The sequence below is a fragment of the Oculina patagonica genome, chromosome 4 (genome assembly GCF_052425735.1).
Source record: "Oculina patagonica isolate OP01 chromosome 4, crgOcupat, whole genome shotgun sequence".
Taxonomy (NCBI): domain Eukaryota; kingdom Metazoa; phylum Cnidaria; class Anthozoa; order Scleractinia; family Oculinidae; genus Oculina; species Oculina patagonica.
The window spans coordinates 7,016,962-7,041,253 of NC_135761.1; the positions used below are offsets into that span (position 1 = coordinate 7,016,962).

The following is a 24,292-nucleotide window of genomic DNA, read 5'->3' on the forward strand; positions in this document are numbered from 1 at the left end:
GAGCAGTTAGATTCCTCAGTTTAGGAGTTAGGAATCTAAAAATGGTGTATTTCAAGAAGTTAAATCAGAAACGTTTAAGGATTTGTTGCCAGAAAAATAAATATTAATTTTTAGCGTCAGTTCGCATGCATCTTAATCACGTTTTAAACAATGAATAAAAAAAGAACCGTTGACTTGCATAAAAAGAATGAAGTAAGTGAAAACTGGGAATACCCTGCGAATTTTAGCCGGGGAAACACGTTGCTGATCATTGAATCAACATTTTGCGCAGGAGCAGTGATATTTTTTTCTGGAATTGTTAAATTGTCAGATGCGTTACTCAACACGTGTCAGGCTGAGAAATGATCTCTGTTTTTATTTACATTATTATAATTATAATCATAATTAACATAATCACAGCCAACTGAACGGAAGTGAATGCTTTTAAAATGCTCCTTGAAAACCTAATTGTGCGTTTGACTCTAGTAACAGAACTGTTCTTGTTTCGACGATTATGCGAGAGCGCCCAGAAACCAGGAAATATAATAACAGTAAGCGAGCCAGAAAAAGGAGCTATTTGGATAACAGGACAGAATTCTTATCCAATAACATGGACTCAGTCGAAATCCTGCTTCAAATGGAACATAGAACTACTGGACAATGAGGAGAACAAAGTCGTGGAGATTTCATCAGGTTTAAGCGAGTTTAAGGAGGGTACAATGAGGCATATTTGGCTTGTACCCCAAACCATTCAATCGGGTGATTATCACATTAAAATTTGCGAAAACAGTGCTCCTGAAACTTGCGGCAGTAGCGGTACATTCACTATCAGGAATAGTAAAGGTAAGAAAATTTAGATTACCAAGTCATTAAGGATTCTTTTTAGCAGTCGTTTCTGCATGCACAGCTGTGATATTGTTTACATTCTGTAGTTTTGTTTTTTGCTTACATGACATATTTTAACCATCGGTTTTATGCCGTATTTCGATTTTCTTCACCACGTTTGCTGGTTAAAACCATCTATTATGCCAAAAAACGCCAAGTAAAAAATTTCACTTAATAATTTAAGCGGTACGGTTTTAAGCTATTGTTAATAGATAAAAAAAGGAAGATAAAATTCGTGCTAGCTTCCTATCTCGAAATTTGACAACACATAGAATGAGCCGTGTGAAATCATGACCAGACTATCAAACACTTCTCTCCCGATACTAGATCTTGGTTCTGTTGACGAGGATGATTCGGAAGCTTTCTCTCCTGACCAGTCTCCTCAAATTCAAGGAAGTTTTGCTATAAATAACGTAACAAGCCAAAAGACGACTGCTGACCTACACGATCTACCGCATGAGCTGCGACGGCAAAAGCGCGTGGAACGAGAGTGGCTTTACTTCAAACGTATGACAGAGCAAATCAAACAACTACAGCATGGCGAATGTACAATGGAGCGCGTTCATCGACCTTCAAAAGAGACATTTGTGGAGCGTTACATGAAGCCACGTAAGCCTGCCATTTTGACAGGAATGATGGACAGCTGGGAAGCTACGAAATCCTGGGATTTTGATCAAATTGGTAAGCGAGAAAGTCGCCGTGTTGAGAGAGCCTTCGAATTATATGCAAAAATAAATTATAAAATTAAAATGCGAAACATTTCCCCTGTTTCTATCGAGTTATTTAAAGAGCTACAAGCTCGAGTCGAGTGGAAGCAAACTGTAGAAACGGGACCAGTTTTACGAGTGTTCCTGCAACTCAACAAAAAGAAACTAGAAAAATGTTCCATATTTCTTTTAGAAGACACCGCAGAGAGTAAGAAAGGAAAATCAATCATCTTTTGTTATTATCAAAATGAAATTGTCTTTTTGCTAGAGAATACACCAACGGCTCGTGCTAGCGGATACAGATAGTGTTTCCCTTGAGTTATTTAAATATTGCTTTTAGCCTGCGCAATCTTAGTGTGTTTTGTAAATATATGCTGTGGCTTAACTTATGATTTATCTTCGGTTTAAAGATTTGAAAAATATGGATTTTAAAAATTTTGTTCGTATATACATCGTCAAAACCACGGCAGCATTCATTTTCTTGTAGTGCATTGAAAAAGTTCAGTGTCCAAGAGTTACTCCCGTCTGCCTCAGCTCTTTCGGATATTATTGTTTTAAATTGCATCGAGAATTTCTGTCTTTTTACTTGGCCAAAGAGGCTTAGCAGCATCACCAAGTGACAAGCGGGAGGTCGCTACATATACCGTTCCCAGCCTTACCCACAGTAACTAAACAATTTTTGTGATTTTACTTTTAGGAAGTTTCCTCACCAAGGGAGTGAAAACTGACGTCACGGAAGGTATCACTCCCTATTTACAATGGAATAAATTTCGTAGTCGTTTTTCAGATATGTACAGAGAACCAGCAAAAGTAGTCATGACAGACTTTCACCAGGTTTACCCAGAGCTTATGGACACCATACGTTTTCCAGAATTCTCTCAAAACTATTTGGAGGTTAGTGACCCAGTACCACGTTGACTTCACAGTAAACCTTGTCAGTTCTTCTAGAGATTTTTAATTACCGTTCAGAACCATAAAGGGCTTTGTCATGGATTTGACCAGATTTTTGGACAGCAAAAAATTATATTTGTGACGTAGGAAAACTAAAAATAATGGTCTACTTTTATTAAAAATTGCTATATTAGAGCACTGAAACTGTTGACAAGCGTCTTTGGATGCGGATGGCTCGGATGTGAATGGATTGCAATTTGAAAAGTTATAAGACTTAACTTTTCAAGTTGTTTCCTGCGGCTTCCAAAAAAAAATCGATATTTATAGCCATAGCTTGATTTCCTTTTGATTTTTAAAGATGTTTCTCATGGGTTAATATATGTAGCCTACCAAACGCCAAACTGCATCTTTTTTCACAAGCTTTAGTTTCTCCTCCATTCATACTTCTATGATCGGTTGCATCATTGGTACACGAGTGATTTTTTTTAACATGTGAGTTTTTTGCAACAATGAAGAGTAAAAGCTACGTATCTAAGTAGGTAGATAGCTCAACATAATCTGAATTAAATTGCTAGGGCGCACTGCATTTTAACTAAATTTCACCTGGATTAAAAGGAACGCAATTGTAAGAAGGAATAATTCAGCCCGTGTCAAAGAAACCTTAACTTTGGCCTTTGCTGTCTTTCCTGCAGGCCAAAAAACAAAGGAAAAAAGAAAAGAAAACGTGAAAAAAAAAGTCATTTTTAATGAAATGTTAATTTTTCTCAGGTTGTAGACGAAGATATTCGTCCTCCCCAGCTCTCTTTTGAGATGACTCCCAAGAGATCTGGGTTCCACTGGCGTGTAGAGGCACTAAACGCTTCACTGTGGAGTGCTTTGATTTTCGGAAGAAAACGTTGGGGTCTTTATCCGCCTTCTAGTTACTTTGTACCGGGTACGTTAGACGTATTAATATTTATGCTTTAATACTTTTAAACCAGTTTTAGGCTTGTGTTTATATTGTTTCGTGGGGCTTTAAACCTAACGTCTCTGCCATAATGATCAGTTTGCAAAGATATACTGACCAAATCAAATCAAATTAAATCAAATCAAATCAAACTTCATTTTGCGAGGATAATTATCTAAGAAGAAAGTTGAAGCTGAATTAGTTAAAACTAGTACGTCGTTTTAAGGGTAGATTATTCCCACATTTTGCAGTGGTTACCGCGGAAAACGTGCGGCCTCTTTCTTTGAGACCATTTAATTTATACCTGTACTTGTTAATATGATGTGATAAGCGCCCCTAGTTTGCCTGCTGTGCTGTCTAGCAGGGTTCATTTGTGTAATCAGGGCGAGCAATTAAATCATTTTACAAGTAAGCATTTTTTTACGTCCGTCTCGAAAGAGGAGAAGAGAAGAGGATGCAATGAACAATGAAGTGTGCCAGATCTGTTGCTCTGAGGACTGGGACATATACCGGGGGCAGACTTCCATATAAGAGTGCAGACTCGGGAAGGGATGCTCGTCGTCTCGCTTAGGGGTGTATATCTCGGATTTTCTTGTTTTCACATAAGGTGTCCCAGGCAGAATGCTGGAATGCCAATATTTTTAGCCGTCTAGGTCTCGTTTAGGGTTGCACAAGAAAAAATATACAAATACAAATTCTATTTTGAGTATATTGGTAACTTTTAGAGGTAAAAAAAAAAACACTTGAGCCACGCCCACGTCTCTTTTAGGGGCTCTTTTGAAAATTTCCGATGCGCATGTCCGCCCCTTTCATATGGGAGTACCACGGGGTAACACAACAAGCTGCTGCAGACACTGTGCTCGTATCGTACTTGTCGCCTAACTAACGCCTTTGACCCCTCACTAATTTACCTTTTTGCTTTAATGACCGTCATTTTTTCCAACCTTCGATAAGGTATTTTTTTAGCATTAAAAAGGTCAGCTTCGAGCCAAAAGGGCGCATACTGCCGGAGCTTATCCCGGTTTCCTTAGCATTAAGCAGCTAGGAGTATTTCTACTCCCCCCTTGATGGGATGCTAGTCCATCGCAGGAAATTTTTTTTAGCATTGTATATGTGAAAAAATAAAGACGATGTTCAATTCTTTAAATAGGTGTAATTCACAATGATCATCGAACCCAGGACTCTCAGCAGTCTGAATCATTCACATGGTGGATTTACACAAGACCAGAGATACAGGAGGAGTCCAAACCACTGGATTGTGTACAGAGGCCAGGGGAGATACTATACATCCCTTCCGGATGGTGGTGGAGCAATGTTAACGTTGATGACTCAATTTCTATGCAGGTGTGACAGCGATACAACGCAGAACATGCAATATAGCAGTACACACAGTAGCTATAATGTGATCAAAAATGCTAGAGTGAAATTTACTCACAAAATAAATGGAAAAATAAATGAAGTTGCTATATAAGTAACGGCAATTTAAGACTAAACTTACAACACAATTGGTAGAGTAATTTCACAATAACTTCGGATTTAAAGAATCGAACATTTTCTAAAAACAAACATGATGGCAATTTACACAAAACAAAAACCCGATTCAACATGTACTCTGTTCTTATCTCCACTACAGAAATCCGCCTGTGATGAGACAAACATCAGACCATGCATGGAAGAGTTAAAAGAATTAGCTGACAGTGACGACGATAATTTTTATGCTGATATATTTATTCAACTACGTCATTATTTGGCGAAGCAGGATCCAGGGCTCCTCACGGATGACGACCTGCAGTTTAAGTCTCCCATCAAATGGGTGGGGCAAACAAACAAGGAGCACGGAGATCGATTTCACGAAGATGTGTGGAAGGCAAGATGTTTGCTTATTTGCTAAGATTTAATGACTGACTGACTGACTGACTGACTGACTGACTGACTGACTGACTGACTGACTGACTGACTGACCGGCTCACTGACTGACGGACTGACTGACTGCCGCCTGTCTGCCTGCCTGCCTGCCTGCCTTACTGGCTGGCTGGTAGACTGGCTGGCTGACTGACTGACTGACTGACTGACTGACTGGCTAGCTGGCTGACTGGCTGGCTGGCTGACTGACTGACTGACTGACTTGCAGACTGACTGATTACCTGACTGACTGACTGACTGACTGACTGACTGACTGACTGGCTGGCTGGCTGGCTAGCTGGCTGGCTGACTGACTGACTGACTGACTGGGTGGCTGGCTAGCTGGCCGGCTAGCTGGCTGATTGATTGATTGACTGAATATGTTGGTTGACTGGCTAGTTCAACCCCATGAAGAAATTGGGAGATACATCAGACAATTATTTCTTGCTTCTGGAAATTACAGGTTAAAGAAAAAATATTTACTAACTAACCGTGAATTTCCACCATTTTTTCATCAGAAATACTTTGAGGACGGGGTTGAGGATGAAGATTCGTAAGACATTACAAATTCATTGTGTTTTTTTCTTCATGAAGATGCAAAAAAATAACTGTAATGAATATAAGAATTATAGGAAAAATTTAGTGCTTTTGAAAGTTTGTAAAGTTTATTAATATAGGTTTTCATGTGAAGACTTCTCAGCCGCCTTTGTCTTATTGCAGGCACGTGTTTCAGATCAATATTCAAGTAAAATATATTTTAGATGAACCAAAATAAATCAATAAAGAATAAACTGAGATTAGTTCATATTACTGCACACTAGATTGAGGATATCAGCGATTTTTGACTAACGCTGTTTCTATAGATACAGGTTAAAGGAAGTTATTACCCGGTTCCTGTAAAGTCAGCCTTCCCCTCACATAATGACATATGCGTCTCATACAAGAACATACGGTGACATATATGGCTTGCAAACGCGTTCAGTCTTGGACACGTTCAATATTATTTCACCGTAACTTGGCTCCTAAACTTCTTTAACTGCTAACGTTTCCTTAATTGCCTTTCACATTTCCTTCTTCAGTCTTGCAAACAGGCGATGCAACTTGCTCAGTATTTTTCTGTTCATGGATCTCCCGTTCAGGTTTTTTCGGGACGTTAATAACATCATTATTTATAGCTGTAACAGAACAGACCACTGCTAAAAATTGGCAGCGTCCATATTGTTCCCAGTTACAATATATATTCCCATTTTCGAAATAAACTTGATTTGCTATTATTTTTAGCCCATATTAGGAATGACGATACGTTTCCTTTAGGATATCGGGGGGACGGGTCATAGAAAGCTGCAAAGTAAAAATTACACATACACTTTCTCCCCCTACCCATCCCCAATTAAAGTTAGTGGTTTCTTTGCTTTGATATAAGCTTGATTTCTAACGATTTTCAGCACATTATTAAAGAATATGGCAATATGTTTTCTGTAGCTCAGGCTTAGGAGGTTCTTTAATTTTCTTCAGTGCTATGCCTTTCAAACGGTACTCATGGGTTTGAAAGAATCAGAAAAATCATGTTATCAAAAAAACTAAAGAAAAGGAAAGTTGGGCGCACTTAAAAGGCAGACGGAAATGTTTGCACTGGATCTAAAGGTAAATAATAAAAACAAAAGGTGTCAGATTTTAAATCCCTCTGGAGTGTAATTTTGCATAAATGCCTTAACACCATTAAACAAATATACTGGCCCGTATGCATAATTTAAATTCCCGATACTTTTTACATCAGCTGAATCAAGACCCGTGTTCAGCATGACTCCTACAGGAAAACGGTTTGATGACCGCGTTTCGCGTTTTGCTTTGATATTTCTATTTTTCTTCTGTATCGTGGGATTTCTACTTGGAATCGTATTTATTTATTTGAACGTGAACGATCGAATTATCAAGCTCGAACAAAAAGTCTTTCCCGCAAACAGCGCCGCAGAGTCATACTTATTAACAACAGCGGCGTCGCAGGATTCGCCGGGTCATTGAGCAAGAGAAAGAGCCGGGGTAAATGGCCTGGAAATTAAGGATTATGAAGGTAACTTTAATTTTGTATGTATGTATATTTCTTTGGAAACGATTGCCTTGGAGGTGGCCAAAACGTAGGTACACTAAGAAGTGCATAAGAGCAAATAAATGATCTGAGCATTTGAAAAGAGTAGAAGGAAATTATGAGTTAGCACATTAGTGTCGGACTATATTCTGATATCTGCGAATCCGATCTCACCCAAAAAATTCAGCTCAATGAAACCGAGGGATTCTTTTAATCGTTCCTTATATAACCTATTATTATTATTTTGCATCATGTATGCTACAGTATTTGAAAGAAAATTCCATTGAAACTAACAAACAAGGCTTACAAGTTTTTCAAAGTTTTCGAGCTTCAACCACGAACCTGTGCCAGGTGAAAGTCACTAGTCATCCATAACAATCCGAGGCTTGTTCATAAATTTTAGAAACTTATGAATTAAGCCTACTGAAGAGTGAGCTAAAATAAAATAAAATGTTCCGCTTTTATTGATTCATATCCATCACGAATCTGACGAATAATTTATTTAATCTTTCTTTTGATTTTTAACTCAGATAACGCAAGACAAGAAACGCTATTTCGCCGTTTGTCAGAGAACATTTTCAATCGGCTGGGAGACTCATGGAAATCGTCTGACTTAATTGTATGTTCACATGGTAGCACTGGGATTCCTTTCAGTCCTTCTTTTGCCGTCACTACTCATGCATTCTCCCAACAAACTGATGTACGCAAAACAGCTTGTCTTTCTTCACTCCAAGTCACTCTGAGCTCGGCAGGCTCCTTGTTGTCTTTTACCCCTCAATCAGCATCAAGTTCCGAAGACTTCAACATTTATATCAGTGATTTGTGAACTCTCGAAGGAAGTACGGTGATTCAATTCTGCCCTCGATCAAGAATGATCCGAATAGTCCTGTTCTGTTTTATTAGTGATTGTGTTGAAAACGGACAATGGTTGCGGTCAAGCTAGTGAAAGGACTATTAAATGTCATATTCATAAACGATGCCATCATCCCAAGTTATTCAGTTAGATATCTTACTATAGCTAAAAGAAGTACATTTTTAGTCAATGTATAATAATGTAAACAATATGGTAGATAACTTGGAAAATAATACAAATTAAGGATAATGTTAAACAGGGTGAAAATGCGAGAATCGTTTCGCGACCATTTTGACAGCCATCAAACGTTTTTATTGTATGAATCATTATTAAAGGATATATATTACATACGGTTTCCATTGGCTGTTATGTTAGGAATCTTCACCATTATAATCACTTGCCTTCATTTGAGACCGGTGAAGTGGAGGGTCGAATTGTATTCTGTGTATTCCATCATAATCAATAGATGCCACATTGAAATACTAAAGACCTGGTTTTCACTAGCGACGCAAGCATAAGCACAAGCACAAGCGCGATCACGCAAAAAGGAAATTTTGATCCTTGTGCTTGTGCGCCGCAAGCACAAACACAAGCATCCAAATGCAATGCGCTTGTGCTTTATCTTGAGTCAAAGCCGTTTTCAGGGTGAAATAAGAGCTGTTTTCCTTGCGCTTGTGCTTGCGTCGCCGAGTGAATCTGTCGATGGCTGCCCTATTACTAAAGGCTATTGTACTGTATAGTGGTTCCATTTCCCACCGTTATCAGCAACTTGAATGAGTCGAGATTTTCAAGTTTGTAGCTATTGTCAATATCCTTTGATTTATTATTCCTCTTTTTAAAATAACTAAATCGCGCAGTTTACTTTATCAAACTATGAGTCATTTAAAACTAATAGGCGAGAGGCTCGTTTTGCTTGAAATATTCATGATATTTAACGTTCTTTTACAGTCAGAGGACACTAAAGATATTGTATCTTATTTTCTAAGCTTGAGATCATTTCCTCATTATTTGCAATTTAATATACAGACAAAAGCTGTCACAGTCTTGTAAGTTGTCACAAATTGTAAACTTCATTTTCGTTATTAGTACTCATCAAAACGTTGCCTTACAGGGTAGAAGTTTAATAACAAAAGGCCTGAGGTTGGATATCCAAATATTTTCGTTAAAGGTGTTCGGAAAAATGGTTTGGAAAAAAGCATTTCGGCGTTGCTCGTCACAAGGTATCGCGAAGTGAAAAACATCAACTAGTTGCTTACGCACGACCTAAAATTGTCTTATTGGCGTTTTTACGACTTGTTAACCTTCCACGATCGAATGTTATTACACGTGGTAAGAGTTTATTTTCACTAGCATTGCGGCAAAAAAGTCCAAAAAAGAAAAAAGACAGTGAGAATGGAGGGACTAATAAATTTACTAGATAGTGTTTAATGGCAGCGAAAGGGTGAAAGTCTATTTCTCTATAGTCTATAACTCGCACGTTATGACAAATTATCACGCAATGAAAACAAATAATAGTTAGAGTCCTAAATGTTTATATGGTCACTGTAATAGTTGCCAAAGTGAACAAAACGTCTGTATTTGACCTCTAAACAGGAGGACACTGGCGTGACTATTCTTCTGCACGACTTTTAAAGGCTTAACTTCCGATTCAAGACAAACTGAACCATTTTTCAACCGTGCCTGATTGGACTTGCCTGCAATCTTTTTTCGTTACATACCCGCGCTTAACAAAAAGTAAAAAAGAAGAGTCTGCTTTAGCAACCCGTGTATTGTTTGTATTGTTAATCTTATTTTTATGGCAGTTTATTATTTTTATTGTAATTCTAATTTAATGGCCCTAACAAACGAGAAAATTCTCGCCGATGACTCAATGTATTGTTTCCTCTAAACTACCAATCACGTTGCATATTTAACGGATAAGGTTTCATTGCAATTTCCCAACGTACACAACTTTCTTGAGGTGAAGAGAAGGTTTACTGAAATTGTTCGCAGGGTAAGGAATTAACTCCACGATTCAAAGCCTATTCAGACCGCTATGAAGCTTTTCGCATCTCACATCGGCCTGCTTTTCGCGGCGGTATTTGCGATGTCTTTTGCCCTACATTGCATTTATGCCATGGAGGAAACTCTGGACGGTCTTCGTCGCGAAATGGAAGATGATGAAAAACATCCCCAGCCGCTACGAGAACGACGATCCGTTAAAAATAATGCGACCCAGGATATTCTGAAACGACTGCAAGAAATGGAGAAAAAGTATGTATCATTTTTTTGTAGTTTGCGACTTAAAGAACAAAACACAGAGTAGCTACAGTAAAATGGACCCATCTTCATCCCTAAACGGAAAACGATTTTTCTAATGAAAAAATTTGGTTGTGGCATTGATTCAGCTAACGTACTAAGCTTAAAACAATGATCATCATTTTATTCATAAAAATAACTAATAAACACTAGCAAAACGAAAACAGCAACTCAGCGATAAAACTAACTTAAACATTTTTTTACAACTCTGTACAACGTGAAGACATCTCATTGCTATACTGCTGGCGGATCCGTTGAAAAAAGAAAGGCAATTTAATGATATATGCAGACAAATCTTGATTCTTGGTAACAATTCATCAATAAGAAACTGAACTAAAAATTACCATAGCAAAATTAATGTGCCTACTTACTGGTTATTTGTCAATCCGTTTATCATTTGCCCTTCTCGAAAGCTTGAAAACTTTAATTAGAGCATTTTCTAACAGTCCTTTCCTTTTGTCACAGGCATAACGAGAGTACTAAGCGATTGAAAAAACTGGAGAAGAGGTTTGTAATAACACAACACTCAGTTTACTGCCGATCAGATACCCTCTATTACTCCCAATCTGCAATCATGATCAAGATCTAAATAGATCGTCTACAAAATGTCCAGAATGCTGCGGCTCGCGTTATTACTTGCACAAAGAAATACGATCATATCAAGCCCGTCCTAAGGCAGCTTCACTGGCTTCCAATAAATCAGCGCATTAACTACAAGATACTACTCTTAACCTACAAAGCGATTAACGGCCAGGCCCCTATTTATATTACTGAGATGCTAGAGCCCTATACACCAACCAGGAGTTTACGATCCTCGTCTAAAAACTTACTAAAAATACCATCTGTGAAGTTAGTAAGCTATGGCCAAAGGTGCTTCTCTTTTGTAGCACCTAGCCTATGGAACTCTCTCCCGAACTATATAAGAGAGAGCGGCTCGCTATCAGATTTAAAGACTTGTATAAAGACATACCTTTTTAACAAATTTTATAATTAGACTTTTAGTTCGTCAGTTAACCAGTAAATTAGATAGTTTAGTCAGACAGTTAGTTAGTCACTTAGTTAATTAGTTAAGTTAGTTCCTTAACGAGTTACTGTGAGTTTTTCATTTAAAGGTTTTAATGATTCTTAGTTTTTATTTCCATTTTTATAGCTTAGCTATTTTATCTGTTAGTTTTTCCTTTTATCACTGATGTAAATTTTAATTTTTAGCAAATTTCACTTTTTAATAACATTTTTATTGTAAAGCGCCATGAGCCATGGATATGGCGCTATATAAATCTTTAATATTATATTATATTTATTTTTATTATCTAATCTTCATACCTATGAAGTCATTTACAGTATATGGGATTGTTTAGTCTAACTAATTTCAAGTAATATGTTCTAATAAATATAAATTTACGTGTTAAAATTTTCACGGAACCTTTCGGAGAACTGAGAAAATTTCATTCATTCTTTTCAGTCGAGCTTCGTTTTATCGCTTAAAATTACAGCTGTTTCAGAGCTTTAACAAAAATCAGCGAAAGCGGACATTTGCGTTTTTCAAAAATTTCCTGCCAGCTAATAAAAAATATGTGACTATGGCAAAATCCTAAAAAAATGTTTTCCAAATTTTAAATTTTTAAAAAAGTTTTCTAAAAAAATGTTTTCCAAATAATTCTCCATTACAGCCTTTGAACTAAGCTGCTTCATTAGATTGTGTCAGTTACTGTACTTTGCAATTGTGTAATCGCACTTGCGGTAGTTTGTATAATTACTGTAATTTGTGAAATTGCTGTAGTTTGTGAAATTGCTGTAGTTTGTGTAGTTGCTGTAGTTTTTTTACTTGCTGTAGTTTGTGTAGTTGCTGTAGTTTGTGTAGTTGCTGTAGTTTGTGTAGTTGCTGTAGTTTGTGTAGTTGCTGTAGTTTCTGTAGTTGCTGTAATTTGTGTTGTTGCTGTAGTTTGTAAAGTTGCTGTAGTTTGTGTAGTTGCTGTAGTTTTTTTACTTGCTGTAGTTTGTGTAGTTGCTGTAGTTTGTGTAGTTGCTGTATTTTCTGTAGTTGCTGTAGTTTGTGTAGTTGCTGTAGTTTGTGCAGTTGCTGTAGTTTGTGTAGTTGCTGTAGGTTGTGTAGTTGCTGTAGTTTGTGTAGTTGCTGTAGTTTGTGTAGTTGCTGTAGTTTCTGTAGTTGCTGTAATTTGTGTTGTTGCTGTAGTTTGTAAAGTTGCTGTAGTTTGTGTAGTTGCTGTAGTTTTTTTACTTGCTGTAGTTTGTGTAGTTGCTGTAGTTTGTGTAGTTGCTGTAGTTTGTGTAGTTGCTGTAGTTTGTGTAGTTGCTGTAGTTTGTGCAGTTGCTGTAGTTTGTGTAGTTGCTGTAGGTTGTGTAGTTGCTGTAGTTTGTGTAGTTGCTGAAGTTTGTGTAATTACTGTAGTTTGTGTAGTTGCTGTAGTTTGTGTAGTTGCTGTAGTTTGTGTAGTTGCTGTAGTTTTTGTAGTTGCTGTAGTTATGTAGTGTTTAGTTTGTAGTTGCGTAGTTTGTGTAGTTTGTAGTTATTAGTTCTGTAGTTTGTAGTTACTGTAGTTTGTGTAGTTGCAGTAGTTTGTGTAGTTGCTGTAGTTGGTGTAGTTGCTGTAGTTTATGTAGTTGCTGTAGTTTTGTAGTTGTTGTAGTTTTTGTAGTTGCTGTAGTTTGTGTAGTTGCTGTAGGTTGTGTAGTTGCTGTAGTTTGTGTACTTGCTGAGTTTGTGTAATTACTGTAGTTTGTGTAGTTGCTGTAGTTTGTGTATTTGCTGTAGTTTGTGTAGTTGCTGTAGTTTTTGTAGTTGCTGTAGTTTATGTAGTTGTAGTTTTTGTAGTTGCTGTAGTTTGTGTAGTTGCTGTAGTTTATGTAGTTGCTGTAGTTTGTGAAGTTACTGTAGTTTGTGTAGTTGCAGTAGTTTGTGTAGTAGCTGTAGTTTGTGTAGTTGCTGTAGTTTATGTAGTTGCTGTAGTTTATGTAGTTGTTGTAGTTTTTGTAGTTGCTGTAGTTTGTGTAGTTGCTGTAGGTTGTGTAGTTGCTGTAGTTTGTGTACTTGCTGAAGTTTGTGTAGTTACTGTAGTTTGTGTAGTTGCTGTAGTTTGTGTATTTGCTGTAGTTTGTGTAGTTGCTGTAGTTTATGTAGTTGCTGTAGTTTATGTAGTTGTTGTAGTTTGTGTAGTTGCTGTAGTTTGTGTAGTTGCTGTAGTTTATGTAGTTGCTGTAGTTTGTGTAGTTGCTGTAGTTTTTGTAGTTGCTGTAGTTTGTGTAGTTGCTGTAGTTTGTGTAGTTGCTGTAGTTTATGTAGTTGCTGTAGTTTATGTAGTTGTTGTAGTTTTTGTAGTTGCTGTAGTTTGTGTAGTTGCTGTAGTTTGTGAAATTGCTGTAGTTTGTGTAGTTGCTGTAGTTTTTTTACTTGCTGTAGTTTGTGTAGTTGCTGTAGTTTGTGTAGTTGCTGTATTTTCTGTAGTTGCTGTAGTTTGTGTTGTTGCTGTAGTTTGTGTAGTTGCTGTAGTTTGTGTAGTTGCTGTAGTTTATGTAGTTGCTGTAGTTTGTGTAGTTGCTGTAGTTTGTGTAGTTTCTATAGTTTGTGTAGTTGCTGTAGTTTGTGTAGTTGCTGTAGTTTGTGTAGTTGCTGTGGTTTGTGTAGTTGCTGTAGTTTGTGAAGTTGCTGTAGTTTGTGTAGTTGCTGTAGTTGCTGTAGTTTGTGTAGTTGCTGTAGTTGCTGTAGTTTCTGTAGTTGCTGTAGTTTGTGTAGTTGCTGTAGTTTATGTAGTTACTGTAACTTGTGTAGTTGCTGAAGTTTGTGAAGCTTCTGTAGTTTGTGAAGTTGCTTTCAGTAGTTTGTATAGTTGTTGTAGTTTGTGTAGTTGCTTGAATTTGTGTAGTTATTTTAAATTGAAGCTGTCCTAGCATTTCGTTTTGACAGTGATATTGAATAATTGTTGTGCATAAGTGTTTTTGTTAGTTTTGTGAATATAAAAAAATTAATTATAATAAATAAATTTCTGTAGAATTGAAGCACTGCTACAGCCCGGAAAATCTGGCTATTCGTGGTTCTTGTCCAAGTACTTTCAAGGTGCGTAACCAAAATTTATCACTTAAATCAGAGTTTGTTTTTCATTTTTGATTCGTGTAATCAACACTCTCCTATTCCTTTAATTCTGTTTCAGAACGGGACAACCGAAATAACGGACTGGGCTTTTTGGGAATGCGTGGTCCTCCTGGTAGACCTGGGCAAACTGGGCCAAAAGGTATGCATTAGAACTTAATCGCTTCTAAAGTAATAAGAAAGCTGCGTACATATTGAGTAGGATATAAACTAGCAAAGCTTGAAAAATGGAAACGTATATATAGGGCATATACCTACAGCAGAAAACAGAAGGTAATACAATATTAAAAAAACATAAACTAGAAAAAAAAACGGGCTAGAGTTAGTTGCAAGAAATGTGGTGCCAGGATTAGCTAAGATGAAATATTTAACTTCTGAATTCACTTGTAAAAAAAAAAACAATTCCTTTAGTCTGATTGTATGGAAAATGTTACCGAAGTGGTGTAGTCAATAGTATAGGTAAGAAAATGTCAAGGAATCAAACAGACAGTATCTGGCTTGAAAAACGCTATTGAAGCTAAGCAAGCAGACTTTATTATTTACAGGGGAGTCAGGGAAACCAGGAACACCAGGAGCCAAAGGTGAAAAAGGCCAAGATGGAAAGTCTGGAGTGCAGTATGTTCGCTGGGGAAGAACCACATGTCCTAGTGGTGTTGAAATTGTTTACAAAGGTAAGATGCGACTTATAAGGGCAGTGTTTTGGCACGATTTTAAATCACTATGGCCAAACTTTTAAAAGGAAAACCAGGCCTCTTTCCCTTTATCTCAAGTTATTCAATAAATAAGTTCTCGTTTACAAAATACAACAACAGCAACAACTGGCTTTGTTTGGTATGCTCATATGTTTTCATGATTGTGCCATAAAATAAAGTGAAGTAAAATTAATAAAAAACAAGATAAAATTATCAAGATTTTTATTCAAATAAGCATATAAGGATCAAAGGATAGGTCATTATGTAATTTATTTATTACAAGTTTAAACACATTAAGTAACAATCAATCCAGACTAACATTTCGAAAATAAGGAAAACTTAGTTTTCGACTTATTTTTCCAGCAGCACTTGATGCGCTCGACAAGTATTTAATCAAACCAAAACAAGTAATCATAAAACATGTAATAGTTTACATTTAGAAATATGAACAAAATTAACATTAGTTTTGGATATTTAAGAGTAATAATCATTTTTATTTATATTGTTAGGTATAATTGGTGGTGAGCATTACAATCACCCTGGCGGTGGAGTAAATTACCTTTGTCTTCCACACAATCCAAAGTATGACAAGTACAAAGACGGATGGCAGCACTCGGGATACGTGTATGGCACTGAGTATGAAGTCAGATACTTTCAACCCATTTAAGAAAAACCTCCATGACCATGAGGCACCATGCGCTGTTTGCTTCGCCAAGTCACGTGGTTCAATGCTTATGATGCCCGCACGGAATGACTGTCCATCTGGCTGGACCGAGGAGTATCATGGGTACCTGATGACTGGATACTACAACCACAAGAAGCAACGTGACTTCATCTGTGTCGACGGAGACGCAGAGTCGGTCCCTGGTACCAAGGCCGACAAGGATGGTGCGCTACTGTACCCCGTGCAGGGACGGTGTGGCTCACTACCGTGCGGTCCATACGTCGCCGGGAGAGAGTTCACATGCGCTGTGTGTACCAAGTGACGAGAAGATTGTCACTACAGGGGCTACCAAAAGGCTACAAAAAAAAACCGAACAGTGATTTCGTAGACTGTCTTGATTTAATGTAACGTAAAACTGAACAGAAACTAGATATTTCAGACAAAGATGTTAACCATGGTAAAGTTCAAGCGGGGATACACATGGATGTAGCAAATAATAACTTCAATAAACTATAGAAATATCACTCAAAACGTTATATTCTTTGATTCACTGCCATTTCGTCTCCACAGCCCGTAACCCAGTTCGATAACGCAACAATGATTGATACCTCTTGCTGGCTGCTGTATTGAGGACCCTAGCTGTATTTAATTTGTAATTGATTGATCACGCGCTTTAAGCACGAAATGCGCAACTGCCCCGGGCTATTTGTGTAGACCATACATTTGGCTGGGCGAGGAAAACTTTAAGGGAAAACTTTTACATGCCTCTCAGTTGTTTGCTTCCTTTAAACTTTTCCTAAACCTTTGGGTGGAGCTAAGGGGTGACGACGGAAATCTCTTCTAGCTGGATGGCTGTAAAGATCAGATTTATCAGTGGAGTATGCTCGAACTTATATGCGTCATAGAAGCGGAAAGAACCATTAGGCTAACCCTAATGCAAGTGTTCGCAGTATGACGTTGCTAAAAGATAAGATACTGAAGAAAAATGAAATATTTGAGTAAAACGCGGGTTTCATGATGGCGTGAATTAAGCGTCAATATTTTAAACGTGGCCTTTAGCCCGGGTTAAACGAGGACTAGAGTAAACGAGAGTTTTAACACATCTCCCACCTGTGTAGTTACATGGTCACTTATTTTAGCTTGAAAAACTGCTTCCGCACACTTTAAAATTAGCTAAATCACAGAAAACAAACTTAAACAATGCGAAAATATTTTTACTTCGCTGTTTTTTGCTTAAAATAGCCAGAAATCCCGCTTTAAGGATGCTTCAGTGGTTACAGTGGCGATTACTGACAAAATTTCTTGAAGGGCTGAAACCACCCAAGAACGGAGGGTGGTATATATAAAGCCTGCGTTTCACACTCCCGCTCTCGTTTGGTCGGCAACTGTTTAGCGCTTTCATCAACCCCTATGGCTACTCTCGTCAAATTCATCGTTTCTTACAGTTCATATCGCATGTGAAACTATTAACGTTTACGATTTCCGGTTCGAGTCAACGGTAGAAACTGGGGATATTCTCTTGACGCTTTTCTTAAACTGTGCTTTAAGGCTGTTTATGACATATAGGGTTGCCATTGTAGCGATAAGCCTCCTCTCAAAAGCCCTTTTATAGCCCAGTAAAGTTATGCCAGGAGGACAAAATGCTTGCAACAGATTTTTTCTTTTTATATTGTTTGCTTTTGAGGCATGTTTGTTGACATACTTAAAGTCAATAAAAATCAAACTCATGGGAAATACGTAAAAAAAGCCACGTGTTGACGACTGCCATGTTTTTATGCTTATTAGCCATTGTAAACTATTCCGTCAAGACATAAACCACTTTTAGTTACACTTAACGAGTAAAAACAGAAGACTGCTTAATAAAGTGTACATACGTTCTATCACGGACCGTTTTCCTACAAATATTCAACAAAAAATGTTTAAATAATAATTTTTCGACCCTTACTGGTCAGTAACTGGACCACTATCCCACTATCCATGTCTCAAACGTGAAGCATCAGCCGTTTATCTCTCGGTACCTTTCTAACAATACTGAAGTTATAAGGCATCGACTGCCTGCCCGACGTTCTATTTTTCGCTATCTGGAGCACTTCTACGACACTTTCCACAGGCAAGTGAACAGTCAAGTCAGCGTTTTCCGCAACTGCATCGATGCGGGCTACAGTCCACCTTGTAGTTACATCAAATAGCTCGGAGGGGAGTTTCCGTAGCACTGTTGGTTTATGGGTCATTACCTGAATTAGAGAACCATCTGTTTCTTCCCATCCCCAGTCACACGGTTGAAGCTCTTGATTTCCAGCCCAAAGTTGAACCTGGTTGTAAACGCGAAGGGAATGAAATTTGGCTGCTGACGACGTGGGAGGCAAAGACTTCACTTGAACTGCGGTTGTGCTTTCAGCTGTCTTTTTGCAAAATCGTCGATGTCGCAACACCTCCAAACTGTCGCTCACCTAGCCGCCAAACATCGCTACCAATTCACGCTCTCCTGCTTTGATAACATCTTCTTTTAACGAAATGGAAAAATAAAATACTTCGGCATGCTGATACAACTGTGATCTCTAGTAAAGACCGTCAGCCTTTCCAACCAAACAACCGTGAAGTGGTATCACATCCCAGCAATGCGTGTCGAAATGGGAGTTGTCTGCAGAGGTTTGACCCGAGTACAGAACAAGTAGTTTGGATTTCCGAAACGTTGCCTTTTGCGGAACCTCCTTTCGGTTTTGGTTTAAAGAAAATTTTCTTCTTGCAGTTGTTTCCATGGTGGCAGATTAAAATTAAAATGTCTGTGTCATCTGCAATGACGACGCTGTCTCTGGTAGCAGACACTGAGACCGCAGACTGAGCTATCAAGACATTAGTATCGCCTGCAGCATGAATGATGTCACACCCCGCCGCTTTCAACTTCTCGTTCAGCATATTCATGTTTGCTGGGTTTTTTTTTTCAGGAAAACAAACGTCTTCCCTTACAGTGAGTCTGCTAAGAAGATCACAGTGCACAGCTACAGTGTTGGTTGTTCCTCTTCTTAAGTGTGCTACGTCTTTTACTACGGGACAAACACTATAACCGTCAAATACAACAAGACACCTGTCGTATACTTTAAAATAACATAACGAACATAGCAGCTGCATCCTCAGCCTGATATGTCACAAAAGGTTGTACCGTGTTTCCATGGGATAAGATGACGAAGATCAAGAACATAGAGTGGTTGTTTGTAATTTCTGTTCTACTTCATTCCATAACGCGACGTCCCAGCTAGCACTGGTTTATCTGCTTGTCTTGTGATGGTTTTAAACAAAGCAGCAGGGATGGTGCAAAGTTCTACTTGAACCGGTCTTGTAAGTCCGCATGATGAGTCATTTATTGCAACAACGAGCAATCGGTGAAAGAGCAACTGTAGATCAATATTTTATTTACACTTGATTGACATGTATTAATATCAGTTTTCTTGTAATAAACCAAAACTTGGTTTTATCATTTCTCGGCCTCGCCTCCTTCATTTTGTATTCGAAATTGTCAGATGGCTCTGGATTTTGCTTTTAGTTGCTCTGTATCCTTGGAGTCTCTTTCTGTCGAGTATCTGAAGCTTCTAAGTGTTGCTCGCTAGTGTTATAAGCGGTGCTGGTGAAATCTTGCATAGACCAGTTCACGTTGCATCAGAAAGAAATAGACTTGAGCTTGACCCACACTGATCTTTGCAGCTCTTTCATTCATCTTCCTCTTGTAAGATTGCCAGTTGATTTGATGCTGTGCATCAGCTTCTGTTCAATAACCAGATCAGTTGGAAGACCAGCCCACGATCTATCAGTGTGGCGAACAACACGTAAGCCATTCAAAAAAGGTAATAGATATCTGGATGGTCAGGTACACGTAGATCGTTGTGGTATACAAATAATGCCCAGCTGCAGTAAAGTAAGGTAGCATCTTGCAATGAAGACAAATGGAGAAGTCAGTCTCCCGTTCTTTCTTCTCTGAGAAAACGCTTTAGAATATCCACCGTTTCCATGTACTGAAGTCAAAGGCGCCCTGTAGACTAACTTCATTTTTTTCTCCTCTTTCTAAAGTCTTGCAATTGCATCAACATCCTCTAATGTAGCCCTTGACTCTTCATCAATACTGCCATCAAATAGCAGCCTAATTTCTCTAATGCTTCTCTGACTTGTTTTTTTAAATAAACTACTTAATTTAAATCAGTAGACGACACGTCAGTGCGCCGGCTTCCTGGCGCGGCAAAACTATCCAGCGTGTCGACTGTCGAAAAATATACATCTGATTGACTGTGCAGGAGACATTTAACACTTCTCGACAACTCTTTCTCAATTTTTTTCTGAATCTTGGTCGTCCTCAAGATCTCTTTTTAAATTTTCAGATTGTGAAAAATTAGCCAAAAAAAAAAAACTGAAGCGCATATGGAATAAGAAAAGTATTGAGCGCTCTGTCATACAAAAAAAAACCCACCACTGCGAGCTCTCGCTAGTGGCTTTCCACTTAGCTTGTGCGTAAACAATACATTGTACAATTCTTACACAGCCATTCAAAACCCCATCTATTGTTTCATAAGATGTAAACCGCAGTGTGCAAACAAAGAAGAAATTCTTGTTAAATTTTTCTGCACAGTGCACGTATTCTAGCGTTTCTTTAGAAATAACAATGCTTAAAATTTGCGAACGACTGTAGCTATAATCACTCCAATGAAAGGGCTCCAGAACCGTCCTATGCAAAGCGCATTTTGAAAAGCGTTACATAAAATAAATAGTTTTACCTCAGTGACGGTTGGATAATGGGACTAGCAGGACTTGCTCGTCACCTGCCGTACATAAACTCTGCTCTACTAATCTTATAGGGAACCGGTGACGACCTTATACTCTATCGTCAGCTTCAACGCGAAACTGGAGCGAACTCAATCCTTTCGTATGCGAACGTTTAAAAATTTTAATTTTTGTTTGTTTAATTTCTGTCCTTCGCTGTTGTAATATCAAAGTGCCCTGAAGGGCAAAGCTCAAAACATTCTAAACAGTAATAACAGTAATAGTTATAGTAGTAGTAATAATAATAGCAGTTGCCATGTTTATTGAAAGACCACGTGATTACGAGTGACGTAACATATATATCATGACATCTCCCCTCTAAGCAAATACATGAATGAGGAGACAGTAATAACATGCTAACATGCTATTAAAATATCAACATTGTCCACAGCTCATTGTCCAAGACATGATGTCAAAAGTCATTTTAAAACACGTGTTCTCAGCTAATAACAACATCTCAGCATAACAACATGTAATATACAAAAACTAATAGTATATAAAGTCATCTTGTCTTGGTGCTCGAATAGTACGGCCATATCTTGTTCTGACTACTTCAGGTGTCTTGGTGATGATTCTGTCACTTCCTCTGCTCTGCGTGATCCCTCTGTCACCTTTCGGACTTGTGACTTCTTCTGTCTTGATGATGTCTATCCTGTTTCGTCTGTAGAGAGTTCCATTGCTGTTCACAATTACTGATCGAGGGGTGTGAGCAAGTTTTGTAACCGTGGCAGGTTTCCAGCCATTCTTTGTTTTCATTTGAACAGTGTCACCAGTTGTGACAGGAGGTAGTGACTTTGCTCCTCTGTCAAAGTACAGCTTCTGTGATTTCTGTTGAGCTAAGAGCTGGGACTTAGCATCAGTTGGGATTCTTGCATTCAGCAACTGTGTAGCAGTTGGAAGTTTGGTTTCTAGCCTTCTGTTAAGGAAAATTTGAGCTGGAGAGTAGCTCAGTCCAGTGATTAGAGTATTTCTGTTTTCCAGCAAGGCAATGTATGGGTCGGTACCATATTCATAAGCTTTCTTTAGTACAGATTTGGCTGTTCCAATGGCTCTTTCTACTTGTCCATTTGCTTGTGGGTGCTTGGGACTTGTAGTTGTGTGTTTAAATTCCCATGAATCTGCGAAGTTTAAATTTCCGGCTTGAGAACTGGGGACCGTTGTCGGAAATGACCTCATCAGGTATCCCATAGCGTGCAAAGGTGGATTTAAGTTGGGTGATGACTTCAGAACTTACAGTGCTGTCGCACAGTAAGCCAATTTCTACCCATTTTGAGTAATAGTCGACAGTCAGAAGATAGTTCTTTCCACCAAGGGTGAATAGATCACAGGCGATCTTTTGCCAGGGCCTATCTGGAACTTCATGCTGTATCAGTGGCTCTTTGGTATTGTTCTTTCTATGCTTTAGGCATGAACTGCAATTTGCAATCACATCTGTAATCTGTGCATTCATGTTCGGCCAGTACAGGATGTCACGGGCTCTTCGCTTGCTCTTTTCAATTCCAAGGTGGCTTTCATGAATTCTTTTAAGCATTTCGGGTCTCAGTCGTTCAGGAACAATCATCTTGTGACTTTTGAAGAGAATTCCATCAGCTTCATGAATTTATTTTTTGAAACTCCAGTATGGTTTTGCATCAGCAGGTACTTTATTCTTGTGGTCAGGCCATCCTTGTTTGGTCAGCTGTGCAACTGTCTGAAGAGATTGATCCGCCTTTGTTGCTTCTTGAAACTCTTTCAGTTTCTGCTCTGAAATTGGGAGGTTAGCTATCAGGAGATGGATTTGCATTTCAATTTCAGCATCAAGTATCCCTTGATTAGTGTCAGTGGTCTCCAGGTGGGCTCTGGATAGTGCATCAGCGATGAACATCAGTTTTCCTGGAACGTACTTCACGTTTAGGTGGTAGTGCTGCAATCGAAGCAGTAGGCGTTGTATTCTGGGTGGTGCTTTGGCAATTGGTTTGGCAAATATTGCTTCTAGTGGCTTGTGATCAGATTCTACTTCTATTTCTTTGCCATACAGGTACTAATGAAAACGTTCGCATCCAAATACTATTGCCAGTGTTTCTTTTTCAATCTGTGCATACCCTTTCTGGCAGTCCTGCATATGCCACAGGCTGATTATCTTGAAGTAACACAGCTCCAAGTCCTGATTGGGATGCATCTACTGAAAGCTTCACAGGCTTGTTTACATCATAGTAGCTCAGTACTGGTTTTGAGGTTAGGACCTTCTTAATTTCATTAAGAGCTTTTTCTTGCTGCTCCTCCCACTGCCATTGTACCTCTTGCTTGAGTAAGACTCTTAGCGGCTCAGTTAAGGTGCTCATGTTTGGGATGAACTTGCTTAGGTAAGTTACCATGCCTAGCAGGCGCTCCACATCCTTCTTGTTTTGCGGGGATGGCAAGTTAAGGATTGCCTCAATCTTTGATTCATCAGGTTTGATTCCATCTTTGGTTATCTTGTCACCAATGTACACAACTTCGGGAATCTTGATTTCACACTTTTGTTTCTTTAGCTTAACACCTTTCTCGCGAGCTCTCTCTTGAACACTTTCTGAGTGCTTTGTCGTGGCACTCTTCATCTTTGCCCCATACAAGAAGATCATCATAGATAACTTCTGCTCCTTCAATTCCTTTAAAGGCAAACTGCATTTTCTTCTGAAATACTTCATTAGAGGAATTCAGGCCAAATGGTAAGCGATTAAACTTGAAACGTCCAAATGGTGTGTTAAAGGTTGTGAGAAGGGAACTAGGGTGGTCTAGCTTAACATGCCGGAAGCCATCTTTGGCATCTAATTTGCTGAATACTTTTGCACCAGTTAACTTGCTAGTTATCTCAGTGGCTGTTGGGAGTTGGAAATGTTCTCTCTTCACTGCTCGGTTCAAATCTTTTGGATCAAGATATATTCTCAGATTTCCATCTGGCTTTTCCACTATCACAATGGAGTTAACCCATTCTGTTGGCTGATCAACTTTCTCTATGGCACCCAACTGTTCCATTCGTTCTCATTCGTGCTTTAGCTTGGGTAGAAGGGTGAATGGAACCTTTCTAGGGGGGTGAATGACAGGCTTGTACCGAGAATCTTCGATGAGCAAACCAAAAAATAAATTTGCCCTATAAATTCAATAAGCTAAAAAAGTTAGTTGATTAATGCACTTAAAATGAAATTTTGTTGTAAAACATATTTGTGACGCTGTTTTTGTCTACAAAACATTTGGTGATAAGCACTGGCTCGATAAATGTACGTATCAAAGCCATAACCCATTATTTACAAAACAAAAAACACGAAGAGTCATAACTTTAGCAACAGATGATCGAGGCGATTCTCTAAAATGCAATTATATTTTGGAAGCCAAAACATGAGCATAGACGCTTCCTATGCATGCACGTGTAATGATATTAAGTCAGTAAAATTTCAGTAAGTATAAGTCAAATGTTGTTGATATACAGTCGCATGTCGCGTGTGAACTGCAAGTTAGCGTT

General features: G+C 38.4%; 2 protein-coding genes and 1 pseudogene across 3 annotated transcripts in view; all 3 read left to right on the top strand.

Moving 5' to 3' along the window:
• Positions 1–316: 316 nt before the first annotated feature.
• On the top strand, positions 317–6,398 carry LOC144652154 (uncharacterized). Its single transcript, XM_078512173.1, has 7 exons — positions 317–822; positions 1,192–1,545; positions 2,269–2,465; positions 3,231–3,396; positions 4,559–4,752; positions 5,042–5,275; positions 5,829–6,398. The coding sequence occupies exons 1-7, from the start codon at positions 429–431 to the stop codon at positions 5,865–5,867; spliced, it is 1,578 nt and encodes a 525-aa protein (XP_078368299.1). The 5' UTR covers positions 317–428; the 3' UTR covers positions 5,868–6,398.
• A 2,998-nt stretch (positions 6,399–9,396) lies between these two features.
• LOC144649287 (uncharacterized) overlaps positions 9,397–24,292 on the top strand; it is a 46,401-nt gene continuing 31,505 nt past the window's right edge. Inside the window, exon 1 of the mRNA XM_078508762.1 lies at positions 9,397–9,469. The gene's annotated coding sequence lies outside the window, so the exon portion shown is untranslated. The remainder of the gene's footprint in view (positions 9,470–24,292) is intronic.
• LOC144649288 (uncharacterized) lies at positions 9,724–16,520 on the top strand (annotated as a pseudogene). The gene is made up of 6 exons (XR_013569877.1): positions 9,724–10,502; positions 11,013–11,054; positions 14,555–14,619; positions 14,714–14,794; positions 15,198–15,323; positions 15,854–16,520. The product of XR_013569877.1 is annotated as an uncharacterized LOC144649288 (transcript).